Genomic DNA, 16,442 nt, shown 5'->3' with positions numbered 1-16,442 from the left:
CACAATATGGGTAATGGCATGTCGTTACTTACAGCAGATGATCCTGACTGAAACCAGACCCCCCCCCCCCAAAAAAAGTAACAAGGTGCAGAGATGTTGAAATAATCCTCACAGAGCGACATGAGTTTGGCTCTCACTATCAGACACGCTGCATTTGCGCACGCGCACTGTCGCTTGAGACTTCCCGAGTCTCTGCCTGAAATAGAGAAGCCACAGGCAGTCAGAGATTCTCAGCCTCAAGCAAATAAACCGTAACAAATTATCAAAGAAAATAGACCATTTTCACACTCAGAAGTAAACAATTGAATTGCAGGGTAAACTTCGAGAGCAATGAATGGGAGACCACAGCAAATATTATTTTCACTTACCCATTTGCTCTAAGACCAAAAGAAAAAATCCACTATTACATTTGAATGACTTTCCAGAAAAAAATAAAAATAAATAGAGAGTGGTGGATTAAGACACACAGATGGGAGAAGATGCTAAATTTACTGTCACTCTCTCAGCAGCTGTAATCGAAACCCTCTCACACCTGTGGTAATTCATTTTTTAAAACTAATTCCAGGGTAATATAACACGAAGCATAATGTTATAAACTTACACTAAATATAAAGAAATAAAAATAAAAACGTTTGCTAGATTTACGCTGCTAAATAAGGTAGAAACGCGTCATCACAGTCTGTGAAAAAGGCGTGATAACAATATTTAGATTTTCCTGGTTATCGGCCAGTAATATATCGACAGCCGATATATCTCACATCCCTAGAAATGATTATTTGTTTATTTTTTTATTTTTTTTTTTTATACATTTATTTATTTTATATATATATATATATTCAAAAATCAAGTTTTAGCTTTTGAGCTAATTTTCTTCTTAAACACACAACCTGCAACACTGCTTTAATGAAAATATAAAACAAATAAAACACAAAAAATTTGGATATAAAAGATGTTTTATTTTTAAATGCCCTCTTGTATACATATGAATAAACAGTGCCTGCATTTGATTGGTGTTCAATTATAATGAGCACTCTGGAACAGAAATGCCATTGCATAGACTGTCTCATATTTTATAGAAACATGTTTATGTTTTTATTTTACCCTATTCACCCGCTGTGTCACCCTGTTGGTGAAAGCACGTATACTGAGTCTCAGTTATGCTTAAAGAGGACTTTGAAGAAATCAATGTCTTTCTTGTAAAAGAAAATCATATCTTGCTTTGAAATCTCCCTAAATTATTCTTGAGACATTTATTGGCAAGAAAGAAATAAAAATTAAAATCAATCAAGTATTAGTAATAAATACAAAATAATGCACCCAATGTTTGTCTTTCCATAAAATATACTGAATTGTGATGTGAGACTTTCCTAAAGACCAGGAGGTTGTTGTGCCCAAACCACAAAAAAATCTGATATCTCTGAAAAGTCAAGGGTATCCACTTTAAGATACTGTAAGATTAACAACTGTGGCATGTATGGTCTATAGAGAAGTAGAAAAACCAAAATGTCCTCTACAGAGGACAAAAATGTATGGCTGGGTCTCAGGAAGATATAAGGATATTTTTCTGCCAGTAGTTCATACAGTTTTTGTACTTGCCCTGCCAACATTTTCACTGGCCCCTCCACAAAAAAATTATACATTAAACTATAATGTAACTCCATGATAGCTATATTCATAAACAGACTTTTGATGGAAGAGATGGCATATGATGCAAAACATTATTGATTGGTTGGCAATTTTCTACCTATTCTTATTGATTATTCCAAAACTATCTCAAGTCTTTGCAATTTCGACAAAACCTCATCTACATTAATTTATTATGATACATATCATTACCATGGGGAGATTTAAATCAGGAGAATTTGCAATAACAATATATGATCAACAGTCATGAAAGATATAGTGACAATGCAGTACTGGTCCAATGGGGCAAGTGGCATTTCTATCATCTGGCCTGACACTCTCTCACAAACACGGTGTACTCTAGAGTTGCATAAATCCATTTTAGTGTGTTTGAAATCTTTAGTAGGGTTTGCTAAGGTAACCACTTTTACTATTGCTCATATGTAGTGGTTTTATTACTATTACATTTCAGCTCGTAACTTGTCCTACACTGTTTGTGCCACAGATGTGAATGATACCTCAAATCCTGCAGCTTGTTGATGAGAGGTTTGCTGTTACTTTTTAAATCGATCTGACTTATGATTTTTGCTTGGCAGAGGATAAAATGGGCAAAAAACTCCAATAGACTAACAGTACACTTAAGAAGGGAACCATGCCATTATACCACAATATCACAGATGTTGTGTTTCAAATGATGTACTATACACTGTGTTCTTACACTATATGTACTGTATTCTACTTTCTAGAGTATGACATTTCAAAGGGTAATATCTTGGTTTGGGAACCAAGAATAACATCCAGTTAAATTTTGTTTTTATAAAGTACAGTAACGCGATGATTTTCATGACTTTCGGTTTCGTTAACTGTTCTCAAATGAACATTCTTCCGCCGATGGGACACCATGCTAAAATGCTTAATAAAAAAAGTATGTGAAAGATGCCTGCATGAACCTGTTTTATTAAAATCTGAAATGATCTCCACATTTGGTAACAGGCTGCTCAGGGAAGTAAATCCAATAAGAATAGCATTTCTAATTTCATATATAATTTTGTATCACATATATACACTGGTGGCCAAAAGTTAGGAATAATATACAGATTTTGCTCTTATGGAAAGAAATTGGTACTTTTATTCACCAAAGTGGCATTCAACTGATCACAATGTATAGTCAGGACATTAATAACGTGAAAAATTACTATTACAATTAAAAAAAAAAAAAAAAAGAATTTCAGAACTTCTTAAACTTCTTCAAAGAGTTCTCAACAAAAAATCCTCCATGTGCAGCATGTGACAGCTTTGCAGATCCTTGGCATTCTAGCTGTCAGTTTGTCCAGATACTCAGGTGACATTTCACCCCACGCTTCATGTAGCACTTGCCATAGATGTGGCTGTCTCGTCGGGCACTTCTCACACACCTTACAGTCTAGCTGATCCCACAAAAGCTCAATGGAGTTAAGATCCATAACACTCTTTTCCAATTATCTGTTGCCCAATGTCTGTGTTTCTTTGCCCACTCTAACCTTTTCTTTTTGTTTTTCTGTTTCAAAAGTGTTTTTTTCTTTGCAATTCTTCCCATAAGGACTGCACCCCTGAGTCTTCTCTTTACTGTTGTACATGAAACTGGTGTTGAGTGGGTAGAATTCAATGAAGCTGTCAGCTGAGGACATGTGAGGCATCTATTTCTCAAACTAGAGACTCTGATGTACTTATCCTCTTGTTTAGTTGTATATCTGGCCTTCCACATCTCTTTCTGTCCTTGTTAGAGCCAGTTGTCCTTTGTCTTTGAAGACTGTAGTGTTCACCTTTGTATGAAATCTTCAGTTTTTTGGCAATTTCAAGCATTGTATAGCCTGACGAGTTTATAGAGAAAGATGTTTCTTTTTTGTAATTTTTGACCTAATATTGACCTTAAGACATGCCAGTCTATTGCATACTGTGGCAACTCAAAAACAAACACAAAGACAATATTAAGCTTCATTTAATGACCCAAATAGCTTTCAACTGTGTTTGATGTAATGGCAAGTGATTTTCTAGTACCAAATTAGCAATTTAGCATGATTACTCAAGGATAATTTGTTGGAGTGATGGCTGTTGGAAATGGGGCCTGTCTAAATTTGATCAAAAATGACTTTTTTCAAATAGTGATGGTGCTGTTTTTTACATCAGTAATGTCCTGACTATATAATGTGATCAGCTGAATGGCACTTCGGTGAATTAAAGTTCCAATTTCCTTCCGAAACAGCTAAATCTGTACATTATTCCAAACTTTTGGCCGCCAGTGTATATATATTTTTATTTGTTTTTTGTTTGGGCAAGTTCATCTCGCTCATTTGGGCGAGTCGCGTTGCATTTTTCTTTGAGAACACTCTACGCACACTACTTGTACTTGAAAATGGTGTAAAATAGTGCATCGATATGCAAAATAAGACAGACCTAGAAATTTCAATGGGATCTTTTGACGTGAGCTAGTAACAAACCACCTAGCAATCACCCAGAACACCCTAGCAACCACACAACAACTAAAAACTCTCACAACACCTTTGCAATGGTATAGCATTGGCAACCACCCACAACATGTTTGGATCCTGGAGGTGAGTTTGCACAGGCAAGCAGCAGTATACATAAGAAAATGTAAAAATTAAGTTTTCGATTGACTGTCCTCTCTTTACATTTTGCCAGGTATTTAAAGAAAATATGAAAGCTCAAAACATAAATGTGGTGCATTTATTTTGGAATACTCATTCTGATTTTACAACATGCATTTGTTGTCTTGTGAAGTCTTTTGTGTGTTTTCCAAAATCTGTTCACTTAAATATTTCTGAAATCTCGGATTATGTACTGTGGCCCCTGAAAGTATTTGGACACTTTTGTACACTTAAATCACAATTAAAAATGAATATAGGTATGGATGAAATGTTTTTTTTATTTTTTTTTTATTTCCTATATTTAACTCATTTCCTATATTTAAGCATAAAATTTAACTTAAGAAAAACAAGCTGTTATTTTTTTGTTTGTTTGTTTGTTTTATATTGGATTTGTAAATGAATAATGACAAACTGTTGTCTGTTTTTCCGATTTGGGATTTTTGGATTTGTGGAGTTTAGCACATTAACTATGGTTACCTTTGCATCAGTCTATTGACACCAAAGGTTTCTCATTAAAAGCAATGGTCTTGCCACTATAAAAATGCTAAGGCATGCCTTTGGTGTGTATATAGTGATGCACAGGGCTCTTGCTCAAGCGTCAGTATTTAATGTGTCAAGAACGAGAACAGGTTGCAATGTAAAGGTTACGGCAATAATAATAAAATAACGTCATGGTTACTGGTGTAACCTCCGTTCCCTGATGGAGGGAACGAGACGTTGGTGTCGATGTAGTGACACTAGGGGGGTCACTCTTGGGAGCCCGAGACACCTCTGGTCTTTGATAAAAGGCCAATGAAAATTGGCGAGTGGTATTTGCATGCCACTCCCCCGAACATACGGGTATAAAAGGAGCTGGTATGCAACCACTCATTCAGGTTTTACGCTGAGGAGCCGATATAAGGTCCGGCCATTTCAGCGGGTAGTTCAGCGTTGTGGCAGGAGGGACCAACGTCTCGTTCCCTCCATCAGGGAACGGAGGTTACACCAGTAACCATGACGTTCCCTATCTGTCACTCACTCGACGTTGGTGTCGATGTAGTGACACTAGGGGTCCCTATACAAAACGCCACAAGGCTGAACTGTGTTACGTGAACTGGCGGTGTGTGGTGGGCAGACTTGCTGTGTGCCTCATAGCCAGCACACCAGGTCGACACGTAACCTCCCCCAACACAGTTATGAGTGTCGAACGGCCCTTTCTGGGGACAAGTCGACTACCCAGAGATAGAGACAGGCTTAACCCAGTCATAGCCTCTTTCCCCTTCTCTTTTTCCACTCCCTAAAAAAGAAGGGGGATTATCCAACTGGGCCGCCAGGTCTAGTCGGGGGTGTCCCTCCCAAGGGGAGGACACCGCGGAGACCACACCTCGCCCCAAGAGAGGGGGGATATTTAAGTGGAAGAATACATCACATGGTCTTTCCAACCATGTGGAGAGCCTTCAAGGTAGATCCTACCCAATGGGGGAGGAGTTACTACAACATGGAGACTGAGGGGCTCTGCCCAAGGAAGACGCAGTTTGCCAGTAGGGAAACGAACTAGCGGAAGATATAGATCGCATGGGATTAGCCTTACAGGGAACCGCCACATGCGGAGCACCTACCCCAGAACCGGGCTCTTAGTGAGCGCGTGTACTGGGCCGGCAGCGAGTCTCTCCGAAAACTCGACTGCCACAGGGCTCGGAGGAAGTCAACCAGGGAACAACCTTTGTGAACACTACTGGGAATTAACAGCGCACGTCTTCAGCTCAAAAGGAGGTGGAAGGCGCTATGTGCAAGCGATACACCCGGCCGGCTATCCCGGGCTTATCCGCTTGTGTTGCGTGCCACTACCTGGGATGAAACCGGTTCCACCCGGAGGTTGTAGAACCTTGCAAAGGTGTTGGGTGTTGCCCAGCCCGCTGCTCTGCAATGTCTGTTAGAGAGGCACCTCTGGCCAGGGCCCAAGAAGCCGCTACACCACGAGTAGAATGGGCTCGTAGCCCTACCGGGGGCAGCATGTTTTGGGCGAGACATGCCATAGTTATGGCGTCAATGAGCCAGTGGGCGATCCTCTGCTTGGAGACAGCGCTTCCTTTCCGCTGTGCACCGAAGCAGACAAAGAGCTGCTCAGAGAGTCTAAAGCTCTGCGTGCGATCCAAATAGATGCGCAAAGCGCGCACCGGACACAGCAACGCCAGGGCTGGGTCTGCCTCCTCCTGGGGCAGCGCTTGCAGGTTCACCACCTGGTCTCTAAAAGGAGTGGTGGGAACCTTGGGCACATAGCCCGGTCGGGGGTCTCAGGATCACATGAGAATAGCCCGGACCGAACTCCAGGCACGTTTCGCTGACAGAGAACGCTTGCAGGTCACCTACCCTCTTGATGGAAGTGAGCGCAGTCAGGAGGGCAGTCTTCAAGGAGAGTGCCTTAAGCCCGGCTGACTGCAAAACTCAAAGGGGGCTCTCTGTAGACCCTGAAAAACTACAGAGGTCTGATGAGGGAACAAGGCGTGGCCTGGAGGGATTCAGCCTCCTGGCGCCTCTTAGGAACCTGATGATCAGATCATGCTTCCCTAAGGACTCACCGTCGACTGCGTCATGGTGTGCTGCTATGGCAGCAACGTACACCTTCAAGGTGGAAGGGGACAGCCTTCCTTCCAACCTCTCTTGCAGGAAGGAAAGCACTGATCTGACTGCGCACCTCTGGGGGTCTTCCTGATGGGAAGAACACCACTTAGCGAACAGACACCACTTAAAGGCATACAGGCGCCTCGTAGAGGGAGCCCTAGCCTGAGTGAATGTGTCTACCACCGCAGGTGGGAGACGGCTTAGGTCTTCCGCGTCCCGTCCAGGGGCCAGACATGGAGATTCCAGAGGTCTGGGCGCGGGTGCCGGATGGTGCCCCTTCCCTGAGAAAGAAGGGCCTTTCTCAGGGGAATTTGCCCGGGGGGAGCTGTCACGAGGAGCGTGAGGTCCGAGCACCACGTCTGGGCGGGCCAGTAGGGTGCTTACCAGGACGACCTTCTCCTCGTCCTCCCTGACCTTGCACAGGGTCTGTGCGAGCAGGCTCACTGGGGAAAACGCATATTTGCGAATGCCAGGGGACCAGCTGTGCCAGCGCGTCTATGCCGAGGAAGGCCTCGGTGAGGGCGTACCAGAGCGGGCAGTGGGAGGATTCTTGGGAGGCGAACAGGTGCACCTGTGCCTGACTGAATCGACTCCAAATCAGCTGGACCACCTGAAGGTGGAGTCTCCACTCTCCCTTGAGGGTAACCTGTTGTTACGGCGCGTCCACCGAAGTGTTGAGGTTGCCCGGGATGTGAGTGGCTTGCAGCGACTTGGTGCTGCTAACTCCGTTGGAGGAGACGGCGGGCGAGTTATGACATACAGTGGGAGCGCAGACCGCCTTGGCGGTTGACATATGCTACCGCTGCCGTGCTGTCTGTCCGAACTAGCACGTGCTTGCCCTGGATCAACGGCCGGAACCTCCGCAGAGCGAGCAGAATTGCCAGTAACTCGAGGCAGTTGATGTGCCAACGCAGCTGCGGACCCGTCTAGAGGCCGGCAGCTGCGTGCCCGTTGCCAACAGCGCCCCAGCCCATTTTGGAGGCGTCTGTCGTGACCACGACGTGCCTGGAGACCAGTTCTAGCGGAACACCTGCTCGTGGAAACGAGAGGTCGGTCCAAGGGCTGAAAGACGGTGACAGACCGACGTAATGGCCACGCGGTGTGTCCCGTGGCGCCATGCCCGTCTCGGGACTCGAGCCTGGAGCCAGTGCTGAAGCGGCCTCATATGCATCAACCCGAGCGGGGTGGCCACCGCCGAGGACGCCATATGCCCCAGGAGCCTCTGAAAATGTTTCAGTGGAACCGCTGTTTTCTGTTTGAACGCCTTCAAACAGGCCAGCACCGACTGGGCACGCTCGTTCATAAGGTGCGCCGTCAAGGAGACTGAGTCCAACTCCAAACCGAGAAAAGAGATGCTCTGAACCGGGAGGAGCTTGCTCTTTTCCCAGCTGACCCGAAGCCCTAGTCGGCTGAGGTGTGAGAGCACCAGGTCCCTGTGTGCGCATAACCCGTCTCGAGAGTGAGCTAGGATTAGCCAGTCGTCGAGATAGTTGAGAATGCGAATGCCCACCTCCCTTAACGGGGCAAGGGCAGCCTCTGCGATCTTCGTAAAGACGCGAGGAGACAGGGACAGGCCGAAAGGGAGGACTTGTACCGATACGCCTGACCCTCGAACGCAAACCGCAGGAAGGGTCTGTGTCGAGGAAGGATCGAGACGTGAAAGTACGCATCCTTCGAGTCTACCGCCGCGAACCAATCTTGATGCCGGACGCTCGCTAGAATGCGTCTTTGCGTCAGCATCTTGAACGGGAGTCTGTGTAAGGCCCGGTTCAGTACTCGCAGGTCCAAGATTGGCCGCAACCCACCGCCTTTTTTCGGTACAATGAAGTAGGGGCTGTAAAACCCCCTCTTCATCTCGGCTGGAGGGACAGGTTCTATCGCGTCCTTCCGTAGGAGGGTAGCGATCTCCGCGCAAGGTAGCAGCATTTCCATCTTTCACCAAGGTGAAGTGGACACCGCTGGACCTGGGCGGATGCCCAGCGAAGTGAATCGTGCAGCCGAGTCGGACGGTCCGGACCAGCCCTCGCGACGGACTGGAAAGCGCAAGCCATGCACCCGAGTTCCGCGCAAGGGGGACCAAAGGGACAACGTCATCGGATGTACCGGCGGGTGGGGCCTCGCGGCGGGGCGGAGCTTGAGGTGCCACACCCCATCGTGGCCGTGCTGAGTCCGAGGACATCGAAGCACTTACCTGGCTCCTTGTGACCACCCCCGGAACAGCCTGGGACGGGGGAGGAAGAGGCCTGTCCTCATGACCCGTGGAGACTGTCACATCGGGGGCGGATTTGTGCCACAGCTGGGCGCTCAGGGCGGGAGACCGCCGCTGGAGCGCCAACCTGCCAAATGGAGTGGTGGACGGTGGTCGTGATGCCAGCCGTACACACCGAATATGTGACCCAGGGAACAAGGAAACCACTCTTGCGGAGCTCTTGAGTACTGCAGCCACTTGGGCATGCAGCGCAATTAAATGCAAAAGGTAACAAAAAGAAGATCTGCTTACCAGCTCCAGAGCAGCGGGTTTCGTTGTCCCTGGGTCGCCCGTCTCAGGGGCGCTTCGAAGACCTCCGTGGGTTCTTCGGTGCCAGCTGTGAGACGGGTGGCGTCGGCTTCCTGCGGTGGGCTCCACGCCGGGGCCGGGCCGGAGGGGCGGGCTGCGGCGGAGCCGGTGCAGTCACCGCAGGGGGACGCCTTCGGCGATGAGTAGATGGGGGGATCTTGAGCCACGCCGGGGCAGGACAAGCCGGCTAGCATCCATCTACTGCTCTACCATCGAGAACTGCTGGGCAAAGTCCTCGACAGTGTCGCCGAATAGGCCCGCCTGGAAAATGGGGGCAGCAAGGAATCGTGTCCTGTCGGCCTCACCCATCTCGACCAGGTTGAGCCAAAGGTGGTGCTCCTGGACCACTAGTGTGGCCATCGTCCGCCCGGGAGACCGCGCCGTGACCTCCGTCGCTCGGAGAGCGAGGTCGGTCGTCGAGCGCAGTTCCTGCATCAATCCCGGGGCGGAACTACCCTCGTGCAGTTCCTTTAGCGCCTTGGCAGACTTGCAGGAGAGCCATGGCGTGCAGGGCGGAGGCGGCTTGTCCAGCAGCGCCGTAGGCTTTGACCGTCAGAGACGACGTAAACCTACAGGCCTTGGACGGGGGCTTTGGGCACCCACGCCAGGTGGCGGCGCTCTGCGGGCATAGGTGCACCGCGAGCGCCTTTATCCACCGGGGGATTGCCGAATAACCCTTGGCCGCCCCACCATCGAGGGTAGTGAGAGCGGGAAAGCTGAAAAGATCGGGACCGGGCAGTAAAAGGTGCCTCCCGCGATCTTGTCAGCTCTTCATGCACTTCCGGGAAGAAAGGAACGGGGCGGGGCGTGGCTTTGAGCGGCGCCGCGAGCCCAGGAACCAATCACAGAGCCGCGAGGGTTCAGGGAAGAGCGGTGAAATCCACTCTAACCGACGCTCGCGGCTGTCCGGGAAAGCATGTCGTCATCTCCGCGTCAGCCTGTGACTGGGCGATCGACCCCGAAGGGAGGAGCCCAGCCGAGGCTTCCGACTGGACGAGCCCGCTCTCCGATGCTGCGCTCGAGAGCTCATCACTTTCGCGGGCTCCGAATAAGAGGTCGAACTCGCCGTGAGACGAGCCGGCGGACTCACCCGGAAGCCCGATCGGGGCAGACGAGCGTGCTGGGGAATGGGAGTTCCGCGGGGGGATACCCGGCGGAGGCGGTCCCATTGGGGTCCCCAAATCGCCCCCAGTGCTAGCCGCGCTGGCCTCAAACCCGTGGGTAAAAGGACCGAGGCGGGAGCCTCTGGGGTGGCTCGCTTCCTTACGAAGGCGAGCCGCGACCGCAACGTTGCCATGGACACATTCTCGCAATGAGAATGTGACCATCCACGAACGCTGTCTCCGCGTGAGCAGTGCTCAGACACGAAAGACAGTGATCGTGACCGTTAGAAGGCGAGAGATAAGGAGCACAACCAGGAATAACACACAATCGGAAAAGCATCTTTAAAAAGACGCGTCTTTAAAAAGACGTTCCGTGTGTGCGCTCTTTTAGAGAAATATATACTCTTTTAGAGGGGAAAAATGCTCTTTCAGAAAATATACTCTCTAGTTTTTCTGCCGAAGCGCCCAGGGGCGTTCTCTGCAGTGCACCAGTGCAGAGGAGGGAGAAGCCGCTGAAATGCGCCGTCAGATCCAGCAGAGGTGAATGAACAGTAGTATTCAGCTCAATGAGCATGACCGTTCGGCTCCGAAGAGAAAATCTGAATGAGTGGCTGCATACCAGCTCCTTTTATACCCGTATGTTCGGGGGAGTGGCATGCAAATACCACTCGCCAATTTTCATTGGCCTTTTATCAAAGACCAGAGGTGTCTCGGGCTCCCAAGAGTGACCCCCCTAGTGTCACTACATCGACACCAACGTCGAGTGAGTGACAGATAGGGAACTTGGAACACTCAGTTTTCAAAATCCAATCAGTTCCTGAAGGATAAAACAAAGTCTTTCTCTGTCCTTTTTTATCATTGTTATCCAGTTACACTTGGGAATTTGTAACATTATGCATATACTGTTTAATGTTGACTTTAAGCCTGACATGAGTTCAGTGCCTTATTAAGTACATCCTTACTTTCTTAAAACAGGTAGCTATTTCAGTGTTCAATGACTCAAGATTACTGGTGAATTAGTCTGCTTTGAAAGCAATGAAAGTGTGACATATGACAAATCGCCATTTCAGATATCATTTAACACATTGATTATAGTGAGAAAATGGCTTTTTCAGAGCTAATGGAGAATTAGACTGGTGACTGAGGAGAAAATATGCTTCATTGTCTGCAATGACCTCTTTAGCAGCATATTACTGCCATAAAGCTTCTCTGCTTTTATCATATGAACAGGCAAGTAAACAGTCCACACGCAGCACATTTCTGTAATCCACCTTTGAAATATTTCTATTGCAGAAAACGCAATGAAAGCAGTTCAGGCCTGTCCATTTCAAAAGTCATGTTGTACTTCATGAAAATCACAAAACTGCATTACTTTACTCATAAAACTCAGCTGGTAAGGCCGTCTGCTCTGTGCTGATAACGCAGGATTTTTGCTTCTGTTCTGTGAATTTATTGATTCTCTCCCTCTGTATTATTAAGTTGCTATTGGGGACATTCTGCTTATATCACAAACATTGTACATTTTATATTGCGGTCAAATATAAGCAAGCTTGAACTGGATTTGATTTGTGGAAGGACACAAACCTTGATCTCATTTCACAAGGCTTTCATGTTACTGGTCAAATCAGGTTATGTAGAAATATTTGTAATATGAAATAAGGCCTTTTTCATTGATTTTTTTTTTTTTGCTCAATCTGTCAGTCAGCCTTGGAAAATCACGGATTAAACAAATTCCCTGGCTTTGCAAGCATTTCAAGGAGGTCATAATACCTGGAGTTCTATATATGTTTACATTGCCATTCATCTCAATGGCAGTTACTCAGCTGGCACATACAGACCTGGCAGTACGCAAAATTAATTCTGCCATCGGTAAGACTTTATGGTAACACTTTACAAAAAAGGTTCCATTCATTAACATTAGTTAATGCATTAGGTATTATGAACAAACAATGCACAAAATATTTTTTACAGCATTTATTAATTTGTGTTAATGTTAGTTAATAAAAATACAATTGTTCATTGTTAGTTCATGTTAGTTCATAGTGCATTAACTAATGTTAACAAATACAATGTTTGATTTTAAAATGTTATTAGTATATGTTGAAATTAACATTAACTAAGATTAACAAATGCTGTAAAAGCATTCTTCTTTATTAATTCATGTTCAATAATGTTGTTAACTAATGTTAAGAAATGGAACCTTATTGTAAAGTGTTACCAACTTTATAATAACTTTCAGTAATAAATCATTAACAAACATAAAATGCTTAAAGGATCCTTAGTAGGTTTATACTCAAATAATTAGAAAAAAATAATTAATTATTAATTGATTTAACTAACATTAGACAATGCTTAACAGATCATTTGTTAATGTAATTTGCACTTTTTTAACATTCACAAACTTGGATTAAAAATTCATTAAACTTGGATTCATTTATGAGCTCATGCACTTGTTTACATTTACAAAATTTTTCCTTTGTATTTTAGTTACTAATATTGTACTAGTTTTATTAGTAGGTTTTTTTTTTTTTTTTTTTTTTTACCGTGCTACATACTATACATTTTGATGTGATGTCCAGCTAATTAATAACCAAGACCCGTAAAGGCTACATTTGCTTTTTGTTCGTTGTGGTATGCATGCAGGCTTTTACTATTTACACATCTTTACAAAACATTTGAAAATTATTTGTTCATATTTTTGCACTACCCAATCTAAACTATCCATCCACTGTAAATGTGTATGTAGATTTTGTGAAGATACATGAGCATACTGTATATAAATGAACATTTAATATTGTAGGTTTACAACCTTAGAGTTGCAGGTTGTAAGTTTTTGAATGTACATTAATGATCTGTTAAGCACATTATATAATGTTTTGTTAACGATTAAAAAAGTGTTACCCTGTCATCCTTGCTCATGGTCACTCAGTTCCAGATACAGGTTTGATATCAAACGCAGCAGACAAGAAAAAAATAAATAGATGTGAAACATCTATTACACATTAAATGGCTTTTCATGGCTGCATATGGGTGGCCATTAATGAAGAAATAAGCCTTTTTTTTTTAACTCACAGAACAGTATAGTTGACATCTACTAGTAGGAACTAACTGACCCATGCTAACCAGCCAAACTTTAACCCCTTGGTATCTATGAGATTTTTGTTAGCAAATTTACAATGCATGCATTGTAGTTCCATTTTTCTACATCTGAATATAGGCTACATAAAGCATTAAAAATGATCTTGAATGCTAATTGTGGATCAAGATGTGACAATCTCTCAAAACCAAACCAGTTCAACACTGACAGAGGGTCGAGAGAGAGAGAGAGAGAGAGAGAGAGAGAGAGAGAGAGAGAGAGAGAGCAGCACCATTTAGCTAATCTGATTGTCTTAATCTGTTTCTATTTGTTCTGGCTTGATAAGGTAAAGATGGTGCCTGCATTTACATTCATGTCTTGTTGTGACCAGGGCAATTATGAGTGAGAGGTTTTGTAATTGAATTTTTTCCTCCATAAGAGGCTGTTTGTGGAGAGGAGAGAGGGACTGCCATCTTACCTCTTAAATGAAGAGTGAATTTCTCATCTCAGTGGTTCAATGCCAGTTATTGTTCATGATTGGTTGAAGTGCCCAGACCTGATTCACTATTTGTTTCAAATGTATTTTATGACCAACCTGGTCTCATAGAGTCAAGTTACTATATGTACTTTTTTTGCTAAATTATTTTTACGTGGCTCATTGTACGTATTGCAGCAGTTTCCTGGTGAAATGATCACAAGAGGCGCAACAACAATGACTTTTATTCACTTTCACAGAAATCACAAGTAAAACGTCAGATTATCAGTTCATTTACATTTACTTTTTGCTCTGTTTCTCACACAAAGCTATCGTAAGACATCTAAACACTGTTACTACAGTGCATGACTTTTCAAACATATTGCGCAGTAGCTCAATTGATAGAGCGTTGCTTTTTCGATGCAAAGAACCGAGGTACGAGTACTGAAGAGCATGGGATTCAACACATGAACTGAAAGTGTCACACAAGCACCACAAAATGACGTGGTCGCTTCAGCAATTGTGTCTTTCATGTCACGTTTGCTTTTATGACAGTATCGTTTACGTTTAGGTTTAGGACGGGGAGGTAGGCTTTGTTGAATCAAAAATCGATAAAGCATAACATTTTAAAAACTCATCTGTTTTTCATCTCACATTTGCTTTTTGACATTATCGGTTAGGTTTATTTTGGGTCTTGGGTCTGGGTCAAGGGTAAAGCAATTAAATGGATTTTAAACGTAGCAGTAATGATGAAGGCATGGTAAAAGATTTCCAAGACAGTTTTAATATGACTTTTAATATAACAAATAGAAAAAGTTGAAGTTTGTTAAATTTTAACAAAAGTCAACGTCTGAGACATAAAGGTCCCCAAAGTTGAAGAAACACTGAATTACATCTGATTGATTAATCTATGACCATTTCGTTAATTCCTGCATCCGTTACTTTCTCTCTATCTTCTCTGACAGGCATGACTTGTCAAGCACGGACATCATACACAGAGGACGAGGTGCTGTGGGGCCACCGATTCTTCCCGGTCATCTCTCTGGAGGAGGGCTTCTTCAAAGTGGATTATTCTCAGTTCCACGCCACCTTTGAGGTTCCTACGCCCCCCTACAGCGCAAAAGAGCAGGACGAGGCGTTACTCATGTCGTCTCCACTAATAGCCCCTTCTCTGTGCAACAGCGGGGAGAAGAACAGCTCCCTGGACTGCCTGGAGCTACTGGAGGATCCTGAGAGCTCCACCAAATTACCGGCCAAACTGCAGAAGATGACAGGCAGGGATGGGCTGCCCAGGAAACTCTTGCGGATGAGCTCCACCACATCAGAGATGACATACAGCCTCGCAGAACTGCCTATGAAACTCCAGCGCATCAGTTCAGTGCCTGGAGTCTCAGAGGAGAAGCAGGTTACAAGGACAACAAAGGTCACCACAGAGGCCATGAGCAAATCGGTTGCAGACTTGCCATCGAAACTGCAGAGACTGGCTGGGGGAGGGGGCCGCATGGAAGGACACTTGCCCCCAAAACTCAGAAAGATGAACTCTGACCGATTCACATAGAAGAACTGACCTCTGACTGCAAAATACTGAACTACGTATATCTGCCTCTGCTGCTGCAAAAAAGGGCCCTCTTATATTTTGAGATTTATAGTGTGTGTTGGTGAATCTCACCAAAACATGTCCAGCTCACATTTCACTCCAAAGTGAAAAGGGAAAAAAAGTACAAAAATATATTTGCATTAAAAAAATGAAGCCTATTTTCAGCGTCACGAAAATTACATGACTGGCGACATTTTTGCGAAATGATTAATTGTGGTTCCTTACACATATCAAGGCAGTTCCGAGATGAAATGTCCACTGTGTGGCGCTGTATATATACAGGTGCATCTCAATAAATTAGAATGTCGTGGAAAAGTTCATTTATTTCAGTAATTCAACTCAAATTTGAAACTTGTGTATTAAATAAATTCAATGCACACAGACTGAAGTAGTTTAAGTCTTTGGTTCTTTTAATTGTGATGATTTTGGCTCACATTTAACAAAAACCCACCAATTCACTATCTCAAAAAATTAGAATACATCATAAGACCAATAAAAAAAAACATTTTTAGTGAATTGTTGGCCTTCTGGAAAGTATGTTCATTTACTGTATATGTACTCAATACTTGGTAGGGGCTCCTTTTGCTTTAATTACTGCCTCAATTCGGCGTGGCATGGAGGTGATCAGTTTGTGGCACTGCTGAGGTGGTATGGAAGCCCAGGTTTCTTTGACAGTGGCCTTCAGCTCATCTGCATTTTTTGGTCTCGTTTCTCATTTTCCTCTTGACAATACCCCATAGATTCTCTATGGGGTTCAGGTCTGGT

General features: G+C 44.6%; 1 protein-coding gene across 1 annotated transcript in view; it reads left to right on the top strand.

Annotated features, from left to right (window-relative positions):
• The window catches only part of LOC127448070 (G protein-activated inward rectifier potassium channel 1-like), a 61,039-nt gene extending 45,401 nt beyond the window's left edge, over positions 1-15,638 (top strand). The window contains exon 4 of the mRNA XM_051710352.1: positions 15,046-15,638. Coding sequence (XP_051566312.1) covers positions 15,046-15,638 — 593 coding nt within the window. The remainder of the gene's footprint in view (positions 1-15,045) is intronic.
• Positions 15,639-16,442: the final 804 nt, after the last annotated feature.

The sequence above is a fragment of the Myxocyprinus asiaticus genome, chromosome 11, assembly GCF_019703515.2.
Source record: "Myxocyprinus asiaticus isolate MX2 ecotype Aquarium Trade chromosome 11, UBuf_Myxa_2, whole genome shotgun sequence".
In the NCBI taxonomy this organism is placed as follows: Eukaryota; Metazoa; Chordata; class Actinopteri; order Cypriniformes; family Catostomidae; genus Myxocyprinus; species Myxocyprinus asiaticus.
Note: the sequence above shows the minus strand (reverse complement) of the source record. Positions and strands in the feature narration are given on the sequence as shown.